Consider the following 24,111-nt stretch of genomic DNA (forward strand, 5'->3'; position numbering starts at 1 on the left):
ACCCTATGGCCACCAGATGGCGATTTAGACCTCAGTGAGTTAATATGGCGTTTGTATAGTTAACCTAATATGCTTAAACAATATTTACTTGTATTAAAAGTACCAGTGATTTCTAAAGATAAAAATATTTTAAGATGTAGCAAGGTTAAGTTAAAGGCCAAAGAACCCAAGTAAAATGCTTAGGTGCTTATAATTTACTTTCATTTCATGTAATAAAATAAATGGTGCGACTGAGATTTCTTATTGTTGGCACTGCTTCATATAGTAGGTCTGGGCATCGCCAACAGGCTTTCAAGTGTCACTGAAACAGTTTGTTTTGAAGATGTGGCATTAATATGAATCGGACAGGGGAACGTGCATTGTGATGTACATTATTTCAGTCTGTGGTTTATTTAGACGACATGATTCAAGCAGTATGAATCATCAGTATGTCTTTGGACCACACGTATGAAGTGCTAACACCTGTTGAATGGTTTCTTCTCCACATAGTGGTCCACACAACACAATATAAAGTTTTAGTATAGGCTACGTGAACCTCCTAAGATGGGGCAATTTTATTGGATCTAATTGTGGAGTGTTTATGTGTTGTGTATATACAAAAACAATTATTCACCTCAGCATCTGTGTATACTGGGGAATAGCCCCAGAGACCGAAGATGGAGGGGCGGCCATTCCCCACTATTCACTTCGCTTTCGGCAAATAATTGTTAATTTTGATTTTAAGATAAACTTGCCTCTTTGCCATTTCTGCCCAAGTCAAGACAGACCGAAGGTTTACCTGGGTAAATTAAAACCTGTAGGCTTGGTTTATTGACGAATCGGCCCATGTCCAAAATGAATTCTTATCAGTGTTTCGAGAGATGCTTCATGAAACACTTCCATAACTCCTTTACCCTTTCTCGGAATAAACCACGTGTTGAACATTATCACTCTCCGAGTGATACTGAGCCCGTATCAAAGTTACCACAAAGAATTAAATTAGGCTAGTTTTTCTTAATCTGCTCAATTTCCATTCTGGCAAGGAATCGTACCTGGCACAGTGATGAGGGCGGTCCTTGGGACAGAAACTGGTATGTTGAGCATTTGCGGTCGTAAATGCTTAAAACCAAGAGCCATTGAAACCTGTTTTTCTGGAAACTGGCCAAATGCCAGAGTTTGCCTCAAGTAGGCTATCAAGTATCAAGTACTTGTAGTTGTACTTGATACGCTGGTATTTACAATCAGTCCATTAAATAGACGGATGGACAGAGTTAAACATGTTCTAGGGTTACTTGTTTATAAGAATAAAGGGAATATTGAGGCTCAGTGGTTAACGGTATCGTACGCTGTCCCCGGTATCGCACGCTGTCCAGGGTATCGTACACTGTCCACGGTATTGTACGGTATACTCTGTCGTACACTTCTCGGTATCGTACGCTATCTACGGTAGCATACGTTATTCGCGGTATCGTATGCTATCCAACGCTGAGGTACTATTATTGGAGTCCGAGTCTGGGACATTAGATTTCTACCTTAAATAAATTGTCTGGTTTTGCACCTTGTGCATTATCAGTTGATAGTAATATAGTTCTATAAGGCCATAGCGCAACCTCCGCGATGAGTACAGTGACCCTGGGTCAATATTTGATGCCATAAAGTGAAGTAAAGCAAAGATAGAAAGGTTTTAGTGGAGGTAGGTTCAGGCGAAATCTCAATCGGTCAAGAAGTACAATGCAAACAAACACAAAATGAACATTACAACCTTAATGAGACACAAACAGATATCATGAGAACCCGTTGTTAAAACAACATTTTTGACACTTGGCACCTCTTTTGAAATGTCAAGGTAAATATAAGTGATTATACAACGGGGGACCTAAATCCAGCGATCTGATTGGTTCCCAACTGTTGTATAATGAGCGTATACATAACTGCTATGACGCCCGATCATTTTGTGAAAGTTTGCATATCACTCCGCGCCTGGAAGTAGAAACAGTTACAAAGTAAAACATATGTTGGATGATGGAGAGCGTGTAAATGTTGTTACTCCGGGAGTGAGCAAGGCGATGGAGAGACTATCGAAAGCTTAGGCACACGGCGAGTGAACTGCTCCATAGGATAAATTGCCGGCGAACCGCTCTATCGGAGCCTTCTCTCGGAGGGACGCTAAAGTGTGTTGCATAGCGACCTTCGATGCATAGCGGCAGCCAGGAGGGACTACTTTTTTGTATTCTTTAATTAAACGGCTATTTTGACATTCTTGGTTTCTTTTTAAATGTAGTGTGTCTATGACTTTCGTTTCGCCATAATAGTAACCGTTGCGCGTCGGGGCCGGACAACGCCCCTTAACAGTGGTATAATGAGCACATACCACAGCCTGGCGTGACAGACCCACCTCTGATAGTATCTGTCTGCGTCCTGCAAGACGGAGGCGTAACTTGTAGTAGGAGGCGTAACATGTAGGCGGAGGCTAGGAGGTGTAACTTGCACTAGGAGGCGTAACTTGTTCTTTTCTAAATCGCGGTCCACGCGAGATCTTTCTCTTTTCGCGGGAAAACAAAAAGCGTTGTAATAACTTATTTGAATTATTAAACTGCTGTCTTTAATTCTTTAATTATTTATCTGCTGTCTTTTTGTTAAAGGTATAAAGGGATAAAGTGGGCTAAACTTAATGTTACGAGAGTGGCGTATGTGTGTGTGTGTGTGTGTGTGTGTGTGTGTGTGTGTGTGTGTGTGTGTGTGTGTGTGTGTGTGTGTGTGTGTGTGTGTGTGTGTGTGTGTGTGTGTGAGACGTCAGCGAATGAGTGAACGAGCGATTGAGCGAGTGTCAGTCTAGGAGGAATTAAACAATACCGGTTGTGTTTCCGAGTTACGTGTACTGTACTGTTGAATAAAGTACCAAACGCCGAGAATCCGTGCCCGTGTCTTCCGACCTATAAACAGACCCACTGCCGGTTATAGTGAAGGGTGTTACCCCCGAAAGGACATCGGCCCTGGAGGGAACGTCTCCCCTGTGCTCCCGGACTACGGTCTGAGAGCCAAGAAACAGAAAAGGTGTAACATTAAGCAGGTTCCCCGTTAAACTGCTATATGCATTATATGTAATGTAAAATTGTAATAGGCTTCTTTTCGTAAATGCATATGACTCAAGGGATGTCAGTTTCACGTAAGGCTATGATTAAGCTAATCAAGAGCATATCAAGATTAAGCTAATCAAGAGCATATTTTTAAATGAGCGGGTCGGGTGCATTATTTTTATATAAGGCCTAATATTTGAGGTCTGAGTTACGGTCATTTATGTACCCGCGCACCACGGCTACATACAGATCACTTCCGCGATTTAGAAAAGTACTAGACACGCCTCCGACTACAAGTTACGCCTCCGACTACAAGTTACGCCTCCGACTACATGTTACGCCTCCTACTACAAGTTATGGTGCGGCCACACCAACCGCGTTACGCCCCGTGCCCACTGCCTCCGTCAGTTGTCCGTTGCCCATTGACTTTGAATGGGGACGGTCGCGCAATGCATTGTGGATCCGTCAGTTGACTTGGAGCGTTCGCCACCGTCAAAAAGTTGAAAAATGTTCAACTTTTTCGGCAGCGACGGATCCGTCATCCAATCAGATCGCGTCTGCAAATTTAAGCACTGTGACGCGACTCGGGCTCTGACGATACTGGAAAGCGGGAAAGCGGGTCATCTTGCATCGCAACAAGCAGGAAGTAGCGGGAAGAACCCGGCGAAGCGATTTGATTGGCTGACGGATGCCTCTGCAAAGACTACTCGCCCATCAGTCAGCCACGCCTTCACACGTCCGTTGACTGAAGGAGGTAGTGGGCACGGGGCGTTAAGGCTGGTTTATGCTCGGTTACGTAAGCGTAAGCGCAAGCGCAAGAGGCCCTTGCGCGCCCTTGCGCCCCCCTTGCGCGACTTCTCACGTCTTGCGTGCGTCGGGCGATTTTTCTAGACTTGCGTCATTTTTTACGTAAGCTTTTACGCGAGCCGCCCAGCCTGCAAGGCTGTGATTGGTTTGCTGGTCTGGTTACTACTTCCTGTCTGGAGTATCACCCGGCAGGCTCATATACAAAAGCATTAACCTGAAGTGAAGTTAACTTTGCTGCCAACACATTATGTCGTTTTAAAATGTAGAGAGATATGCACATTTATACAACCCCAATGATCAACAACTTCATCACCCCTGTTCCTCTGTCTGTTGCCATCATTCACTGTGTATGGGGAGAACACGATCTGGCACATAAACAAACCAACGACTCCCACAGACAAAGACGTCATTCTCGAGGTCGTCTTCAACGAAAAACTTTCCTCCACATATTACTCCACCTACTGTTCTGGCGGTAAATTGCTTGGCAACACGCGCAACCTAAAAGGGAGCATGAATTGCTTTGAGTAAATTTTGCGCAACAACGTAACACCAACGCTGAAGCATGCAGCCGCCTTAACGCCCCCAACGCAACGCTTCAACGCTTCAACGCGTGTACCGCGCCTAGACCAATGGTTCCCTATGCAAAAATGCCGATTTTCAACGCCCCTAACGCGAGCAACGCGGTTGGTGTGGCCGTACCTTTACGCCTCCGTCTTGCAGGACGCAGACAGACCCACCTCGATCTATTGCTTAAATGAATCAGCCCAACAATCGCAATTGCACGAGATAGCCTCCAGGTGGCGATGTTGAGTAAGATATATGGCTATCGTATAGTAAACCTAATTTGCTGTCGTAAACATTGTGCTTGCGGTTCTAGAAACAATAATTAGTTTAATTACACGGCTCTTAATGCTGTAGAATGCTCCATTCACTTGAATGGGCCTCCCCGACTTCACGCAGTCAATTATCTTTTGATAATTGACCGCATATTTGCATATAGCAATACATTTTTTGCCACTGATTCACCGGTCATTATGTATAATGACCGGTGACAGTGGCAAAAAATTGTTTGCATCTGATTCACGTCTTTGGTAGCACTCCGCAAGTAGTATTCGGTTGCTAAGCGGTGTCAACGTCTTTGGCGAACTATTTCTCTGCTGAACCAACCCTACGAATGGTAACAAATAAATTGTAAAAAGTCACACTGTGAATTAATTTTTTCGTTTTGGCAAGTAGCTGTGTAATAAGCGGGATACTATAGAACGTCGGTCATTATCGAAAATAAGCCTGATATTTTCCCGATAATGACCGGCATTCTATACATTATCCTTACATATTTAAAATATAAATAATTACTTATTTGTATATAAAGCAAAGCAGAAAGACTGCAGTGTAGGCGGACAGGGAAACCGTAATGCTGGAAAGAGGAAAAAAGCACTGGTAAAGGCAAAGGGCAAAAACAAGTGTTTTTAATTTCACACAAAATAATACATTTTAAAAGTGTCACCGAGTTTTCTCATTGTTAGCACTGCTTCATATAGTAGGTCAGGCCATCGCTAACAGGCTTTCATGTGTCACTGAAACAGTCTCTTTTTAGAAAATGTAGCATTTATCATATTTAGGGTTGGGCGCAGTGCATTAGATGTAAATTATTATTTTATTTTATCCTTTAATTAACCAGGTAGGCTATAGTCTCATTGAGATTAAAATCTATTTGACAAGAGAGACCTGGCCAGCAGTACACAGTTCCAACATAAAACACAACAAACATTACAACTTCAATACTAAGTACAATAGTAATAAAACATTTAGATCATTGACTGAAACAGTTGCATTTTCCAATGGAGTCTGACGTCAAACTCATTACAACAGCTTTAATTTCACTCAGAGTAAATTAATATTCAAGCTAACATCAGTACTTTATTGGACCACAAATTTGTATTGCCAGTCCTGAATAGCTTCTTCTACACAGAGTGGTCAACGCAACACCACTTACAGCAGTACGTGTTTGAGAGGAGTCGGACAGGTGTCCGAGAGATGCTCCATGAACCTTCTCCAGAGGTCAACCCCGTTCCCCGTGTGTCTCTGAATAAACCACGCGTAGAACTATCACCTCTCCGAGTCACACCTGAACCGACGATACTACAGGGGATTAAAAGGAAGTTTCCAGTCACCCCTCATGCAAAGGCAATTAGCTTCAGGCTTCCCTCAAACGTTAATTAATCGCGACATGGCAGTGGCACCTTGCCCTGATATAATGACAACTATAATCACAGGATTACAAAGTGGCCAGGTTATATCATAACACAAAGCACATTCTTCAGCGGCCAACATTCTGCAGGCGTGCCTGATGCACATAATTTAGCACCGAGACATCGATGAGCTCTCTGATCTATTACGTCAAGCATTTGTTCGCCCACCTGTTTTCATTGTGCAGTCACTCGGAATGAGAACGCTCAGACACAGTGAATGGCACGGCTGTCAGGTAAGTGGCTGCCACCTAACCGCAGGTCTTCCTCCTCCACTTGACTCAGCATCCTCAGAACGAGCCAAGAACGCGGAAAATATGACCGGGAGAGAGTGAAGACAGAACTAAATAGAAATCTGCAGAGGGCCTGTTTGAATAGTTTGTCTGCAGACCATGGTCCTGAGACAGGCCTATAGGCCTAAAATAGGCATATACATTTAGGATTTATTTATATTCAAACAAAAGACAATGAAATAAGGCATGAAATCTTTTCAAACAAAATACTATGAAATAAGACATGAAATCTGTTTTGATGGCATTTTTATTGTTCGCCTTCAGAGAAAATAACAAAACTAGACATTCCCTAACCTGGGATTACTCCTGAATTTGGTCCAACTTCGAAGTACATTCTCCTTTCTGACGCCAAACATTCAGGGACGGTTTTATCGGTTGCGTTGATATAACCTTTCTGCATTGGGATATTGTGAGAAGGAAGCCAACCGTTACCCTGATCTCATGATTTAAACAAGAAACACAAATAACATGCGTTGCCCACAAAAACAACGGATCTTTAAGAATGATATCTCACTATGTGATCCCCAACGAAGCCCTAACCTGCGACGATCTCATCAATTAAAGTAATTTCTTTCGACGCAAAAGTGAACTAAACACAAGCACCCTCTGCTGGTCAGATCTATAACTGACCCTCTTCACAACGATCCAAGCTCCGTGAAATCCTCACCAGTTTACATCAATTCTGTTTTACATTCTCTTGGAAAATCAGCCGTCACAGCTCAACCGTGCAGTCCGGTAAATGTGCGCTTTTTAATTTGATATCAGTCCTCATCTCCATCCTGCGAGCTCCATGAGCAGACCGGGTCCGTCCCGTTGGTCCCCCCCTCCCCCCCTCTGGTGCCCCGTGGACACAGGGGGGTGATGGGGGGGCTGATGGGGGATACAGTATTCAGACAGTTCACCAGTGGAATGGCGGCCTGGCTGCAGCGCCGTGGCATGTAAACCAGGTTTAGTTAGTGTGTGTGTGTTAGTGTGTGTATGTCTGTGTGTGTGTGTAAGGACCTTCAATATAAAAAAAAGTACCCTCCCTAAGCATCACCCATTCACTCCCCCCCCCTCCCCCCCTCTCTCTCTCCCCCCCCTCTACTCGTACTCTGCTATCAGCACCATCATCCCGACCCCCAGCAGCAGGGCCAGGATCTCCATCAGCGATTGGCCGAAGCTCGAGCGCCCGGAGAGCAGCTCCGGCAGCACGGTCACCGTGGCGATGTACACGAAGCCGCCCGCCGTGAAGGGGAGGATCCAGGCCGTCGCCGCGGCGCCCACGCCCTCGGCCAATAGGGAGCAGGCCGTGCCCGCCATGGCGCCCAGGGCGGTCAGCAGCTGCAGACACATGGCCTGGGGGGGGGGGGGGGGGGGGCAGGAAGTGGAGCGTCAGGACAGGAAGTGGAGCAACACTACACAATAAAAGCCCTCACTGATTATTAGTGGTATATTGGTAGTATAGTAGTATTATATAAGTAGTGTTAGTAGTATTATTAGTATATCAGTAGTATTATAACAAGAGCAGTAGTAGTATTAGCAGTAGTAGTAGTAGTAGTAGCAGTAGTAATATATCAGTAGTATTATAACATGAGCAGTAGTAGTATTAGCAGTAGTAGTAGTATTAGCAGTAGTAATATATCAGTAGTATTAGTAGTATTATAACAAGAGCAGTAGTAGTATTAGTAGTATTATAACAAGAGCTGTAGTAGTATTAGCAGTAGTATTAGTATTAGCAGTAGTATTATATCAAAAGCAGTAGTAGTATCAGCAGTAGTAGTATCAGCAGTAGTAGTATCAGCAGTGGAGATGGTGAGGAAGGAAGGAGATTGACGACCCAATGTACAAAAAAAGACAGAAATGTCTTTCTGTTCCTCCTCCACCAGGAGGAGGAGGACGAGGACGAGGACTACGAACCTTCTTCTTGGTGCAGCCAGACTGGACCAGGATGGCGAAGTCCCCGATCTCGTGCGGGACCTCGTGCAGCAGGATGGTTACCGTGGTGACGGTGCCCACGGCCGGGCTCACCAGGAACGACGCCCCGATGGCGAGGCCGTCCGTGAAGTTGTGGGTGAAGTCGGCCGCCAGGTTGAGGTAGGCCGACACCTTGATCTCTGAGTCCCCCCGTAAAACAAACACACACACACACACACACACACACACACACACACACACACACACACACACACACACACACACACACACACACACACACACACACACACACACACACACACACACACACACACACACACACACACACGTCAGAACAGCAGCCATTTTGGACAACAATTGTCGTGTTCTCTGGTTACTCGTTACTAGTGTTGTGAATCTAGTCAACTTGTCCCCTTAAACCACATTAAGGGCAATGTACTGCTAAACATACCATAATACACACACAGGGTCTAGTACTCTACAGGTCACACCTTGTGTAAGCCGATGAAGCCCTGCACCCTACATCCAGTCAGTAGGCATTTTTACAATGCCAAGCTGGTTCGTTCGCGGTTTGGCACTCCTGGCAATATCATTGTCTTGCCCGTGTATAAACCGAGGGGTTGTAATCCACCGGTCGTCACAGCGCCGGCTCACTGGAGAGGAGCGGTCTGCGCACGCCAAGTCTAGACCTCTCAAGAATAATTTGCATACAACAAATGTTTTTATTTTATTATGATTCTTTCCCCAGTCTTCGTTTCACCGTCTCTCCAGTTCGACCTGCTCATGTCGACACCGCGTCGTGTCTCTGTCGTAGAGACACGACGCGAGACCTCCACCCGAGTCCCGCCCCTGGAAGCGCGGAGCCGTCTAATCGCAAAGCGAATGAAACGGTCGACGTGTGGGGGGTCCGGGAGGGTCAATGGCGGTGCTAGCTCAAGGCGCTAATTGACCTTGGTCAGTGTAAACGCGCGGACCGTCCCGGGAAAAAGACGTGCATAAGTTATTGCATAAGTGCATACGATATTTAGCAGTCATCTGAAGCATCTCTACAGAAATGTTGGTTTAAGATGCGGAACATTTGGCAGCAGGTAGGGGATGTCTCGCTGTTGACTCAAAAGGTAGCCTACGGACACTGGGGATTGAACCCACAACCTTTGGGAAGGAGTTCCCTTCGTGCACATCGAGCATGTAAACATGAGGGGATGGAGACGTGTTGCGGTGTGTTAGCTCCAGGCTAGCCCTTTGTGTTGCAGTGTGTTAGCTCCAGCCTAGCCCTTTGTGTTGCAGTGTGTTAGCTCCAGCCTAGCCCTTTGTGTTGCTGTGCGTTAGCTCCAGGCTAGCTCTTTGTGTTGCGGTGCGTTAGCCCCAGCCTAGCCCTTTGTGTTGCACAGTGTTAGCTTTAGGCTAGCCCTTTGTGTTGCACAGTGTTAGCTTTAGGCTAGCCCTTTTTGTCGCGGTGTGTTAGCTCCAGCCTAGCCCTTTGTGTCGCGGTGTGTTAGCTCCAGGCTAGGCCTTTGTGTTAGCTCCAGGCTAGCCCTTTGTGTCGCGGTGTGTTAGCTCCAGCCTAGCCGTTTGTGTTGCGCAGTGTTAGCTCCAGGATAGCCCTTTGTGTTGCACAGTGTTATCTCCAGGATAGCCCTTTGTGTTGCACAGTGTTAGCTCCAGGCTAGCCCTTTGTGATGCGCAGTGTTAGCTCCAGCCTAGCCCTTTGTGTTGCGCAGTGTTAGCTCCAGGATAGCCCTTTGTGTTGCGCAGTGTTAGCTCCAGGCCAGCCCTTTGTGTTGCGCAGTGTTAGCTCCAGGCTAGCCCTTTGTATTGCGCAGTGTTAGCTCCAGGCTAGCCCTTTGTGATGCGGTGTGTTATCTCCAGGCTAGACCTCCCTTACCCGTGTTGGGGGTCTCTACTTTCTTCACCGTCGTCTTCTTGTCTTTGCCTTCCTTCTCCTCCTTCTCCTCCTCCCCGTCACTCTCCTTGGCTTTGGGGGAGTCTGGAAGATTGAAACACCTCCTCAAAGTCTAACTACGTGCTACAAGTACAGCTACACATCTATACAGGTCAGGCTACATGCTACGCGTCCAGCTATATGCTACGTGCTCGTGTTAAGCTATATGCTACATGTTTACTGTAGCATATTCACCATTGCCGTCCTAATACGTTTGTGAATGTATAGACATACACATAGATATGGATAGAGATAGTGATATATAGATATGAAAGAGATATAGACAGACAAAATAGATATACAGAAAGAGATAAGGATACATAGATATGAAAGAGATGTATAGATAGATATACAGATAGAGATAAGGATACATGTATATGAAAGAGATGGATAGATATTCAGATATGAAAGAGATAAGGATACAAAGATATGAAAGAGATGGATAGATACACAGATAGAGATAAGGTATAGATTTATACAACAGTGGTTCTGAGCGAGTAATTTGATTGGACAAGAGACATTCCATGAGATCTGCAGGAGGGCTGATATGAGCAACTGTTAGATTAGATTAGATGAGGCTTTATTGATCCTTTTGGGATGACTCCCTCAAGGAAATTGATTGATGTGTTCACCAAACTGTAAACCCACTGTCACTCCGCATTCCAGCTGTGACCAACTCACTTTAACTGGGAAAAACTGTTGGGTGTTTCGTGTACGTGTTGCTTGGCAACAGTCCACTCAGTGGGGAACTATTTTTGTTGGCGGAAGCAATTTCTTTAGTTTATATGATGAAATAGACAAACAAATCACAATCTATTGTGAATTATTATTGTCAACAGTACATTTTACTAGTATAACTGTTGTATGAAAGCAATATCACACTCGAGGTCGCAATGTTGTCTCAAAAAGCTGGAAGAAAGCTAATTATCATTCCAGTCCCCAAGAAACCTTGCCCAAAGGATAATTATGATTTTAGACCTGTGGCCCTGACTTCGATAATAATGAAAGTTTTTGAGCGTATAATGGCGGGTATTTTAAAGCAAGAGGTAAAACATCTCCTGGATCCTTACCAATGTGCCCATCAGACCAGCAGGAGCCCTCATGATGCTCTGAACACAGCAACTCATCTTGTACTAAAACATACTGAGAACCCCAAGGCTTATGCCAGACTATTGTTCATGGGTTTTAGTTCAGCTTTTAATACGATTCTTCCACAGACACTCTTAAAAAAAACCTTTGTTATTAAGTGGTACTTTGCTTTCCTCACTGGACGGCAGCAACAGGGGAGGGTCAATTCTACTCTCTCTAGTGTAAAGGATATCAACATGGGAGCTCCACAGGGATGTGTAAGTTCTCTATATCCTAATAGCTGTAAAGGTAAGCATTACGTAATTAGGTTTTCTGATGATACGGCTCTATTGAGCCTTCTGTAGACTCATTCAGACACAACTGTGTATCATACAGAGGTGCAGCGCATAGTATCACGGTGTGACGGTCACAACCTTATTTTAAATGCGACAAAGACAAAAGAGATGGTCTTTGATCACAGGGGCGTGGGTGATCATAAGCCCGTGTCCATTAAAGGACAGGTAGTCAAGCAAGTCACTCAATGCAAATACTTGGATATTACTTTGGATTGCAAGTTACAGTGGCGCTTTCATGTGGAGTATGTTGGTTCAAAGATCCGTCAGTGGCTATATTTCTTGGCGTAGACTAAGGGGCCACCCACACTAGGGCCGTTTGCCTGTTACTCCCCCCGCTGGCCCGTGGTCACACTGCTCCCAAAGGCCGCGGCCTGGGCACGATTGCTCCTTCATACACACGTCACCACGTCGTAATACGATAAATACGTCATCACCAAGCGTGGTGTCCAGCTGCGACTGAATGCTGTCGTCGGCCCAAATTTCAAGTAAACACTCGACTCCACTATCGCACCAACGTAAACCCACTCGTGAACCGCTTGCCGCCATTGTTTAAAATGATTGTTGTGGGGAAGAAGCGCATGGACCTATAAAGAAAGAAGGGTCGCGCAAGGACTACGTCATCCAGCTCACGTTGCGTATCCGCACGTGTGCTCTCATTAGCATCTGTACTTTGGCCACGGCACACCTCTCCAAAGTGTGCCGTGGCCAAGGGGCTGTTCCGTGCTGGAATACGGATGGCGTGGTCACACTAGCCAAACGTTCTGGACTTTAGTATGCAATTGAGCTCGGGCACGGGGCCGCGGCCCTAGTGTGAGTGGCCCCTAAGGGTCCATGGTGTGGATAAGTACATTATGATGTTGTTTTACAGAGCTACCATTGAGTCCATAATACGCTAATAATTGGCTCTTACGGTAACTTGACCGTAAGAGCCAAAGCACAACTCCAGAACCTTGTTAAGAGGGCAGGGAAGATAATGGGGACCCAGCCCCCATCCTCCTTAAAGGAGATTAGAGGACACAGTTAGGAAGCAAGGTGCTAAGATAGCCACAGACCCAACCCATGTCCTAAACATGGAGTATGAGCTGTTGCCTCTGGGGAAAAGATACCGGCTCCCATTTTGTAGGTTAAATAGATTAAAGTTCTCCCTTCTTCCGCTATCAATTAAGCTACTTAATGGAGGGAGCTTTCCGTGATGGAACAGTGCAATAACTGGTTGGGAAATAGTGCAATAACTAGTCATCCTTACTTGTATGCGCTTGGGTAGTGCCTAGACTATGTTTTTTATAATGGGTTTCAAGGTGTTGGGGAGGCCATGTGTTTGGGTAATGCAATGCGTTTCATGTTACATGTTTTTATGTTTGTCTATGTCAGATCTTTATGTATGTGTCGCCGATGCTCTCGGTTTGCCCAAAGCTAATTTCTCTTGTGAGAGAGACAATAAAATACTTACTTACTTGCGTCAGCTGACATGATGCATAGATAATGACACACACACACACACACACACACACACACACACACACACACACACACACACACACACACACACACACACACACACACACACACACACACACACACACACACACACACGTCACAGCAGACTACAGGAAGCAGTCGAAACATGTCAAAGGTTATAACTAAGGAATACTAGTCTGTTTACATGAACATATAAGTTAACACATCAAGTTAGACTAAATAAACCTTTTCAAGTTTTTACGTGAAAGATATAGATATAGAAATAAAGATAGATATAGATACGTAGATATTAGGGTTGCCGCGGTGTGGACATTTTCACACCGAGTAATACGCTCGTGTCAACACCGGTATTACCGGTATAAACGGCACTAACTTTGAAACTAGGTCAACCGCCATCTTCTCCGTCAACTATCCTCTCACACTCGGTGACAGTGTGAGAGGATAGCATAATATCACGGCCAAGCTCGGGGAGCTCTCGTAGGGATCGGGCTTCGCGGGGTTTGTTTACCGGCGTTGCTATGGTTACCAGTCTTGTAAGGAAGCGCGTCAATTCTCTGCGCGCCAATTCTCCGGCACAGAGCAGAACTGTGGCCTATTCTACGCATTTTAATTTTCTTAATTATAATTATAATTGTAGTATTCATTTTTACTGAATTTGTTTTTTATTACTGAAAAAACAACAAAAAAAAAAAACACTGTTGCCGGTGAGCAACACTGAGTAAACGGTGTTGGCCTCAACACCGGTAAAACCGGTAATACCGTATACCGCGCCAACCCTAGTAGATATGAAAGATATTGATATATAGACATAGGAATACAGATAGGGATATAAAGAATATATATATATATATATATATTTTAGATATGGATATATATATAAAGATATATAGATAGAGATATATAGATATGGACAGAGATAGATATAAAGATGGAGACATAAAGATAGATGGAGATATATCTATCTATCGTGGAGATATACATCTAGATGTATATCTCTATAGACGTCTCTCCGGTCTAACCGCACTACGCGGCCGCAATGTTTCTCAAGTGTGGTGTAGTCGGGGGTTGGTTGCCATGGCAGCGTACCGTGGGCGTGGCTGTGGGCGTGGCCTCCCTTCACCAGACGGACGAACTTCTCCACGACCAGGAAGGCCACGATGCCCCCCAGCACCCAGAGCCCCACGGACATCATGTGGCGATGGTTGGCACCTGGAGGGGGAGACGGGGGGGGAGGGGGGTGAAGGGGGGGGGTGGAGAGGGGTGAAGGGGGGAGAGAGGGGTGAAGGGGGGAGAGGGGTGAAGGGGGGGGGAGGGGGGTGAAGGTGTGAGGGGGGAGAGGTGTGAGGGGGGAGAGGGGTGAAGGGGGGAGGGAGGGGTGAAGGGGGGGGGGAGGGGGGTGAAGGGGGGGGGGGGAGAGGGGGGAGGGGGGAGAGGGGTGAGAGAGGGGTGAGGGGGGGGGGGAGGGGTGAAGGGGGGGGGAGGGGGGTGAAGGTGTGATGGTGGGGGGGGAGAAGGGGAGGGGAGAGAAAGGGAGGAGAGGGGGTCGTGGGGGGGGGAGACAGGGGGGGGAGGGGAGATGAGGGGAGAGGGGTCAGACCGCGACATTTTAACATTTTAACCTTTTAGGCGTCCGGGTCTCGGAGGCCTCCACACTCAGCGAGGGGGGGCCGGGATCCACCCAGCCGGGCCCCCTGGGTCTCCAGGGTCACGGGGTCAATGGGTCTCCAGGGTCACGGGGTCACAGGGTCAATGGGTCTCCAGGGTCACGGGGTCAATGGGTCTCCAGGGTCACGGGGTCAATGGGTCTCCAGGGTCACGGGGTCAATGGGTTTGAGGAGGCGTGAGAGGATGAGTCAGCGTGACCTTCACCTCCCGGTCGGCCCGGAGACCTGAATCAGCCGACGTAATGACCCGACACCAGCACTCCATTAGCCCCGCCCCCAGAACGACACTAGCACTCCATTAGCCCCGCCCCCAGAACGACACCAGCACTCCATTAGCCCCGCCCCCAGAACGACACTAGCACTCCATTAGCCCCGCCCCCAGAACGACACTAGCACTCCATTAGCCCCGCCCCCAGAACGACACTAGCACTCCATTAGCCCCGCCCCCAGAACGACACTAGCACTCCATTAGCCCCGCCCCCAGAACGACACTAGCACTCCATTAGCCCCGCCCCCAGAACGACACTAGCACTCCATTAGCCCCGCCCCCAGAACGACACTAGCACTCCATTAGCCCCGCCCCCAGAACGACACTAGCACTCCATTAGCCCCGCCCCCAGAACGACACTAGCACTCCATTAGCCCCGCCCCCAGAACGACACTAGCACTCCATTAGCCCCGCCCCCAGAACGACACTAGCACTCCATTAGCCCCGCCCCCAGAACTCGGGGTCGCGTGCAGCTGAGCGCCAGCGGACCTGAATCAGGTCTCCGGATAGACAATGTGCTCTCGCTAAAGGTTAGCCTCAGGAGTGGTGTTTGTTTGTTTGTTTGTCGTTTTGTTTATTTGTGCTTACGTTCCCCCCCCCCCTCCCCCACTCCCACCTACTTAATCGACCGGACCACTGTGGGGAGGGAGGGGGCGTTACCGTGGGCGTGTCCGTGGTCTGCAGACGCGTCCTCCGTGTGGGCGTGGCCGTGGTCCGCCTCCTCGTTGCCATGGTGAGAGTGAGGCTCTGTAAACAAGGGTGACAGGAAAACCAGGGTGGTCAGGTGGTGCTGAGCCTCGCTCCGGGGTCCGGGGGGGCGCCCCGGGAGCGAGGCCGCTCCCGCCTTCCACACTCCGCCTCACTCCACCGCCACTCACCCCATACTCCACCTCACTCACTCCTCCACCTCACTCACTCACCCTGACTCATTCACTCCTCACTCACTCACTCCTCCACCTCACTCACTCCTCCTCATTCACTCCTCACTCACTCACTCCTCCACCTCACTCACTCCTCCTCCTCATTCACTCCTCACTCACTCACTCCTCCACCTCACTCACTCACTCCTCCTCATTCACTCCTCACTCACTCACTCCTCCACCTCACTCACTCCTCCTCATTCACTCCTCACTCACTCACTCCTCCACCTCACTCACTCCTCCTCCTCATTCACTCCTCACTCACTCACTCCTCCACCTCACTCACTCACTCCTCCTCATTCACTCCTCACTCACTCACTCCTCCACACTCACTCACTCTGACTCACTCACTCCTCCACCACACTCACTCCTCCACTCACTCACTCTGACTCACTCACTCCTCCACCACACTCACTCACTCTGACTCACTCACTCCTCCCTCACTCACTCCTCCACCTCACTCACTCACTCCTCCACACTCACTCACTCTGACTCACTCACTCCTCCCTCACTCACTCCTCCACCTCACTCACTCACTCTGACACACTCACTCCTCCACCACACTCACTCTGACTCACTCACTCCTCCCTCACTCACTCCTCCACCTCACTCACTCACTCACTCCTCCACACTCACTCCTCCACACTCACTCCTCCACACTCACTCCTAAGGTACAACCAACTCATATGTAGGCTTTGACAAGGGTTTGAAGAGAGGTTTCGTGCAGAGTTTCAACTTGTATGTTTTGGTTAGAAATGAAAACCTGATTAATTTTTTGTGTTACTGCTATGGACCGGCAGTTTTATGAATAGTTTGAACATTCACAGAAGCGTTGGGTTGAAAGGGAAAACATTAAAATATTCTTTGTGCTTTTGGCATTTCCTCAAAATCTGGCTGGTTTCTTATAAGGAAACTGCACCTGGAATATGTTGTGTTTATAGGCTAATCTTAAAAGAGGGAAAAGATATTATCACAAAATGAGATTAAACAAAATGGCACAGTTCATACCATGACTTATTATACCATCAATTAAACTAAAGTTGGTAATGCTTGACAGTATCCTACTTATGCGTTGAGATTAATGAGAATATAATTGTTGATAATAAAACAAAAAAAATCGATTCAAATGTCAGTCTCTATCTTTTGATGAAAAAGCAAAGCAGCTTACAGTGTTATTTTGAAGAGGTGTTTATACTTGAATTAAAAGGACATCATTTTGAATGAGTAGCCCTTCACGTCGTTTCTGAACCTAGTTTCTGAGCCCTCAGCTCGAAGACCCCTGCTCCACAGCACTCTCATTCAGCAACGCACGTTTGTGAGGAAGACGACTGCAAGAATGAAATGCAAGTATAAAGCCTTCATTTCACAAGGATGAGAGTGCACGTGGGAGAGGATGCACACAGGGTCAACATGGGTCAACATGTGACACACCTCTCTCTCTCTCTCTCTCTCTCTCTCTCTCTCTCTCTCTCTCTCTCTCTCTCTCTCTCTCTCTCTCTCTCTCTCTCTCTCTCTCTCTCTCTCTCTCTCTCTCTCTCTCTCTCTCTCTCTCTCTCTCTCACCCAGGGCGTGTGGGATGAGGTGCAGGAAGGCGTCCCCCAGCAGGCCCCCCGAGGCGAAGCTGAGGAGGACCTTCAGGAGGTTCTGGTGCTGCTCGCTGTTGGACTGCACCGGGATGAGGAAGAGGATGAGGAAGGGCGCCGCGCTGATCAGCATGGTGGCTCCCAACGCCTGCAGGGGAACATCAACCAATCAATCAATAGCATCCACCCGTCAATCAATCATATCCATCCACCCTTCAATCAATCAATCTATATCCATCCACCCATCAATCAATCAATCTCCATCCCCAATCAATCAATATCCATCCACCCATCAATCAATCAATCTATATCCATCCACCCATCAATCAATCAATATCCATCCCCAATCAATCAATATCCATCCACCCATCAATCAATCAATCTATATCCATCCACCCATCAATCAATCAATATCCATCCCCAATCAATCAATATCCATCAATCAATATCCATCCACCCATCAATCAATCAATCTATATCCATCCACCCATCAATCAATCAATATCCATCCACCCTTCATCAATCAATCAATATCCATCTATCAATATCCATCAATCAATAACCATCCATCAATCGATCCCCAATCGGATCCACTTCTTTGTGACCCCCATGACTCAGCCCATTGAATCTCTAGTTGTTGTTTATGTTTTGCGTGTGAATAAAGTTTAGGATGGATTGAACCCCACCTGGATCCAGAGCTCCAGCGTGTCTCTCTTCCCTGACTCCGCCTCCCTCTTCTGGCGGTGTTCGCCCTCTTTGTGCACGTGCACCACCTGATCCCCCCCGTGGGCGTGCCCGTGGTGGTGACCGTTGTCGTGGGCGTGCCCGTGGTCATGCCCGTGCCCGTGGTCGTGAGCATGCCCGTGGCCGTCCTCGTCGGTGGGGGCCACGTTGGCCTCGGCGCTCCACTTGCTCGCCCCGTGGTGCATCTTCTTCTGCGAGCCGCCGTGAGCGTGGCCATGGCAACCGCCCTCGCCGTGCGAGTGGGAGTGAGGGCTGCACGACTGCGCGGCCAGCAGCAGCAGCAGCGACAGCGTCAGTAGCTTCGCGTCAGCCATGGTGGCGTTCCTTCACAGAGGCTGCGGAGAGAAAAGAAAAAGGAAACCAAAGTTGAGGTGAACAGCGGAGTTCTCCGCAAGTCTGACTCAGCAACAGCACTCCTTCAAAAAGTCCCCCGGTCCCTTCAAAGAGTTCCTATCCGCGTTCCTCGGAGGGAGGGTCTAAGACCAACAAAACCAGATCGCTTTAGAAAGTATAACGATGGAAATATATAACAAAAGGGTGACGAGACACACATCCAACCCAAAAGAGCCCCACTGAACACAACTGCACCTCTCTGTTGCACGCAGCTAGTCGGCTAGCACACATGCTAACGTGTTGCTGCGCATCATAGCGTTACATCATGCACATCCTTATAGGACGGGCCGCGGCTCACCTTACGGTTGGAGGACAGACGTTTGGTCGCCGGGGACGTGCGTCGGGAGACAGGCTGAAGGTGTGAGGACCAAACTTCCAGTCCACTAGAAGCTGGTGTTCTGTTTCTCCAAAGACGTGGCGTTCAGTCAACTCATCCAAATCTCGCGATACCGCTCTCCCTTCATAACAAAGCGTTTTTAAAAGTTGTTTAAGATATTGTGTGAGCTTACATAGAGAAACATATTCAGCATTTGAGGCATTGAAATCATGTATAATGAAAGATAGCGCCCTGATATTTACCCGTTCCTGTACTACAGAGACGTCAGGAATGAATGTAAAAAGGGAAGTATCGCGATACTGGGTCAGTTTCAGGCTTGACTCAACAGAAACATCCGGGAGGAAGTCCGGGTGCACGGAGGAGGGTCTATAGCTGCAGACCTCCATCCTCGGGCCCACTGCCGCTGTCGGACGGACCACTTCCGGTCCTCAAGCTTTCGGTCAGGATACGATAGCCCGCCTCCACATTGTAGTAGGAGTAGTTACTTTATTCAGCGGCATCTAGGCCGAATATATCTACTATATAACCTACACCTATTTATTAGCAAAAAATGTGATGCGTATTTGTTATCGATCTAGTCTAATTGATAAACTATAGTGAATCAATCTAACAGGACGAGGTCTAGATAAGATAATACACTTCTGCATTAACAATGAGCGGGATAAAACAATACACAGTATACATGATGTAACACAGAGGCATGTAATGGTAACGGATAAAAAGATGACGTTCCACCTCAACACACCTGGGGCCGTATTCACAAAGGATCTTAGGGCTAAAAGTAGGTCCTAACTGGTGAATTTAGGAGTAACTCCTAAAAATAATGGGCGTGTCACTCTTAAATTTAGGACTCCTAACTTTTTTCACTAAGAGCAATTCACAAAGTATTTTAGGCCTAAAAGTAGCACCTAAGTCTAGGAGAGCTTAAAAGTCCTCAAGAGGACTCCTAACTCAGTAAGACCTATTCACAAAGAATCGTAAATGCCTGCGAGACGATATGTTTTGGAGACAATGGAAGACTGTGAGTTAATGAAGAGATATAGGCTAAATCGTGAGGGTATTAAACTTGTTGGGTTAGAGTTAGTGCGGTATGCAATAACATCCAAGACTAACAGGAATAATCAGATTAGTCCCGAAATAAAATGTTTGGCAACACTACGTTATTTAGCAACAGGGAAAATGCAACTTTGCAATGCCGACGATTTAGGAATATCGCAACCATAAGCCGTGCCATAAACCAAACTATCAACGCGCTCTCTAGACCACATAACATCCAACAGTTTATCCGTTTTCCTTTGGACATTCAACAATTACACAGGATCAAAGCCAACTTCATGGCAATTGCAGGTATGCCCGGTGTGGTCGGTGCTATTGACGGGACGCACATAAAAATAATTGCGCCATCAAAAGATGAGGACGTGTTTGTCAATAGGAAGAAAGTGCGTTCCATCGACACGCAGGTTGTTTTTGATGCAAATTTTAATATAGCCTACTGGATGTTGTTGCAAAGTGGCCTGGAGCTTCAGCTACCCATGATTCGCGCATTTGAATGGAGAGTGGTCTTAGGCAGCTTTTTGAGAGGCACCATGTAGGAGTTGGGTGTCACTTGCTGGGTGACAGTGGCTATCCCTGCAAGACGTGGCTCTAGACACCCTACCTCAATCCACAACCGGGAGCACAGTTAAAGTATAACATGTAAGTGATTACGCAGATTACGCTTAGTCCTATGCGTAAAACACATCGTATTGGCTCTTTGACGCCTTTTATTTGTTGAATCCATATTTATTATTGTTTACTGTTTTCTTCCATATATGTTAGCAAACAAATATATGCGAAATGTTGTGGAGAGAGGAATTGGGCAGATGAAACGTCGGTTTCATGTCCTCCACGGCGAAATACGCCTCACCCCAGAGAGGGCAAGCACAGTCATCACTGTATGTGCCATTCTACACAACCTCTGCAAGCGGAGGGACATTCCACAGCCAGACGATGATGAGGATGATGACGACGATGAAGAGGACGATGGCCACGATGATGATGATAATGATGGCGATCAACATGACAATGAATGAATTTGGCCGTGTGGAACCGAGTGGACTGGCATTTAGGGATCACTTTGTGAGTACACATTTTAGGTAAACACCTTGGCACAAATCAGTCAACACACATTTGTGTAGTTCATAACATTTATTTTCTTTAAATTTTTCAAATTTACTTATTTTTATTGTTCGCTTTCTCTCTCTCTCTCTCTCTCTTGAACGTGCGGGCTACAACGTCATTATCGTGGTCTGCACAAACTTGTCATCATGCGTGTATTCTGCTAACTGCACTATAACTACTTAATAGTAGGGATGGGCGTGAGGAATCGATTACTCGAGTACTCCTCGTTACAAATGAACTTGGTTGGTGGACAGGCAAACTCGAGTTTGCATGTACTCACAAACAAAGTTTTCTAAAGCAAATGTATTAATTTTCTGTGCGGCGCCACTAACGCATGCCGTGGGCACAAAGTAAATTAAATGTATCAAATTTCTGTGTGGCGCGTGCCGTGCCGTGTGCAGGCACGCCAGAATTCAAAAAGTTAAGAGATGGCGGTTAAAGCAAAGCGCAACGAAGAATTGAAATACTTTAAAGAAATAGGAGATCATGAGGTGAAATGTAAAATATGCCAGGCGAAATCGAGCTACCAGAGTACTACAAGTACTATGCAGCAACATATGCTCCTGAAACACAACGGTGAGTTCGGGAAAGCAGACCCGCAGCAACCAAGTGAGTCGGCTATTTTCACCGCCGCAAGACGCAGCTGTAGTCCCGGCCGTGTAGAGAAGATCACAACGCTGAGTATTTCCATAGTCCATTTGCTGCCGCTTTATTTGCAGCTTTTTTTTTTTAAACCGTTACAGGCCTTGGTTCGACGTGATTTAAATTGTGAGACGCATATTTATTTTTGTAAGGAAAATGTGTTTTGAACGTTTGCAAAAATAAATAATGAATACTCTGATAACTCTGACTGTTTTGATGGAGAATAAGCATTACATGTTTGGTTGGTAATATTGCCGTTCATCATTAGGCCTATTCCTGCTGCAGATGCGTTGCATTCTAAAAATAGATTTGATTTAACGAGTACTCGATTGATCCTCGAGGAATTCCTTTGATCACTCGAGTTTGGAATTGACTACTCGTGCCCATCCCTACTTAATAGGAATTCATTTCTAGCCTAGGCTATTTCCTTGTTTTTCTGTGATTTAGTAGGCTCGTCTGAACAACCGATCACCTCACTAAACTCGTGCACGAGAATCAACGTAATCCATAGCAACGGCGCGTCACTCTTAGTTCACTCTTTGTGATTTATCCTTAGTAAGAGTAGGTCTCAGCGGCTTTGTGAATAACTTTTAAGGAAAAACTCCCACAAATTTTCTTTTAGCGCGAGTTAGGAGCACTCCTAGCGGTAAGATAAAATGCTTTGTGAATACGGCCCGCCCACAGGGCCTGAGGACGGAGCTGGGCCTGAGGACGGAGCTGGGCCTGAGGACGGAGCTGGGCCTGAGGACGGAGCTGGGCCTGAGGACAGAGGTGGGCCTGAGGACGGAGCTGGGCCTGAGGACGGAGCTGGGCCTGAGGACGGAGCTGGGCCTGAGGACGGAGGTGGGCCTGAGGACGGAGCTGGGCCTGAGGACGGAGCTGGGCCTGAGGACGGAGCTGGGACTGAGGACGGAGCTGGGCCTGAGGACGGAGCTGGGCCTGAGGACGGAGGCCAGACGCTATCGGATGCGGCGGTAAATAGGAGCTCACGATGGTGAAGAAAACCCTGATGATTAACACATACCAGTTCTGTGAGTAACTGCTTTCTGGATCGGAGCAATTGTGACCGAAACGCTCTCCTCCGGCCATGAATCTGAACACAGAGGCTGAAGACAAGAGCCAATGAATTTGGCTCTGAAAACAGGAGCTCGTGATCGGTCAAAGCCCGTCGATGTACACACATGATGTGGGGGCCTAATCCAGGGCTGCATGGGGGGGCCTCTCCTTTACACACACTGTATGATGATGGCATTTCCCAATCCCAGGAGTCTTTGCTCCATTCTACGTCAATTTAAGAACAAACAAAGAAATTAAACTGCAGTTCGTATTTTTTATTCATGACCATGAAAGTTCTGTAATGCCTGAACAATGAAGAATTAAATGTAAAGTAAAATAAAATTATAAATGTAAAACCATGAATGAAATATAGAGAGTAAGCAAGTGGTATAAATATTGGTGGGACGTTTGGTTATTCTCTATAGTGTATCTTCTCGATTTCCACGGGGTTTAGAGCCTAGAAGTGGTTTAAATTATGCTCGCGGGGGGGGGCGGCAGACACCAAATGACGTAATCTGACGTAACGAACGAATCAAATAAACGAATCGTTATAGTGAACTGAACTGAAAGATCTAGTTCCCGGAAAAGAATCATTTTGCCCATCCCTAGTGTGTACATAGGCCTACTTCTAATGGATTTTGCGGTTGAACTAATTAAACAATCTAAATTCAAAGGGGACAGAACTGAATTTTCCTTTGTTGTATGCAGTTGGCCTCCAGGAAACAGGTGGAATATTATTGGCGGCAGAAATATGATTCGGATTTTATCTTAGTGGATTTCGTTTCCTCTGGTTCTTCACCATTACTATTCACAGAAAACGATTTCAATATAAGCGGATTATTCAATTGAAATAAATATAAATATGAATCATAATCATTAGACCTCTCGTCATTCCTTCAGGTGAGCAGTTGTCAGAAAGAAGTGGGGGAACTTGAAGTTGATACGATTTGAATAAGTGTGCAGATATTCAGCGTGACACATAAACGTTCCATTATCACATAAATTATGTTCCTGGCTGGTATGTGGTATGTGTGACTGTGTTTGAGGGTGTACTTGTGGGTGTGGCGGGTCAGGTATATAATGGCAGGAGGGAAGAAGGCAGAAATCCTTCACAAAGCCATGGAAGGAGACACGCACTTATCCTCCTAGTAAGTCTAAACCTTCATTATACATTTAA

General features: G+C 46.7%; 1 protein-coding gene across 2 annotated transcripts; it reads right to left on the reverse strand.

Moving 5' to 3' along the window:
* Window positions 1–7,487: 7,487 nt before the first annotated feature.
* slc39a7 (solute carrier family 39 member 7) lies at window positions 7,488–19,402 on the reverse strand. 2 transcript variants are annotated; one of them, XM_056582638.1, is made up of 9 exons: window positions 19,319–19,402; window positions 19,038–19,197; window positions 18,289–18,681; window positions 17,582–17,750; window positions 15,760–15,846; window positions 14,254–14,376; window positions 10,208–10,309; window positions 8,305–8,501; window positions 7,488–7,743 (listed from the first exon to the last, which is right to left on the reverse strand). In XM_056582638.1, exons 3-9 carry the CDS (start codon window positions 18,658–18,660, stop codon window positions 7,489–7,491), a joined length of 1,305 nt encoding a protein of 434 aa, XP_056438613.1. In that variant the 5' UTR covers window positions 18,661–18,681; window positions 19,038–19,197; window positions 19,319–19,402; the 3' UTR covers window position 7,488. The 2 variants fall into 2 exon arrangements, with proteins under 2 accessions (XP_056438613.1, XP_056438614.1); XM_056582639.1 differs by having other exon boundaries at window positions 19,038–19,329.
* Window positions 19,403–24,111: the final 4,709 nt, after the last annotated feature.

The sequence above is a fragment of the Gadus chalcogrammus genome, chromosome 22, assembly GCF_026213295.1.
Source record: "Gadus chalcogrammus isolate NIFS_2021 chromosome 22, NIFS_Gcha_1.0, whole genome shotgun sequence".
NCBI lineage: Eukaryota > Metazoa > Chordata > Actinopteri > Gadiformes > Gadidae > Gadus > Gadus chalcogrammus.

Bases quoted from the DNA above. Each gene is read 5' to 3' on its own strand.
- slc39a7 (XM_056582638.1), bottom strand. From the start codon at position 18,660: ATGGCTGACGCGAAGCTACTGACGCTGTCGCTGCTGCTGCTGCTGGCC. The intron at 8,502-10,207 runs GTAAGGGAGGTC...GGGGGGACTCAG, and splicing joins AGTAGAGACCCCCAACACGG to AGATCAAGGTGTCGGCCTAC. The intron at 7,744-8,304 runs GTTCGTAGTCCT...CCCCCCCCCCAG, and splicing joins CTGGCTGCACCAAGAAGAAG to GCCATGTGTCTGCAGCTGCT.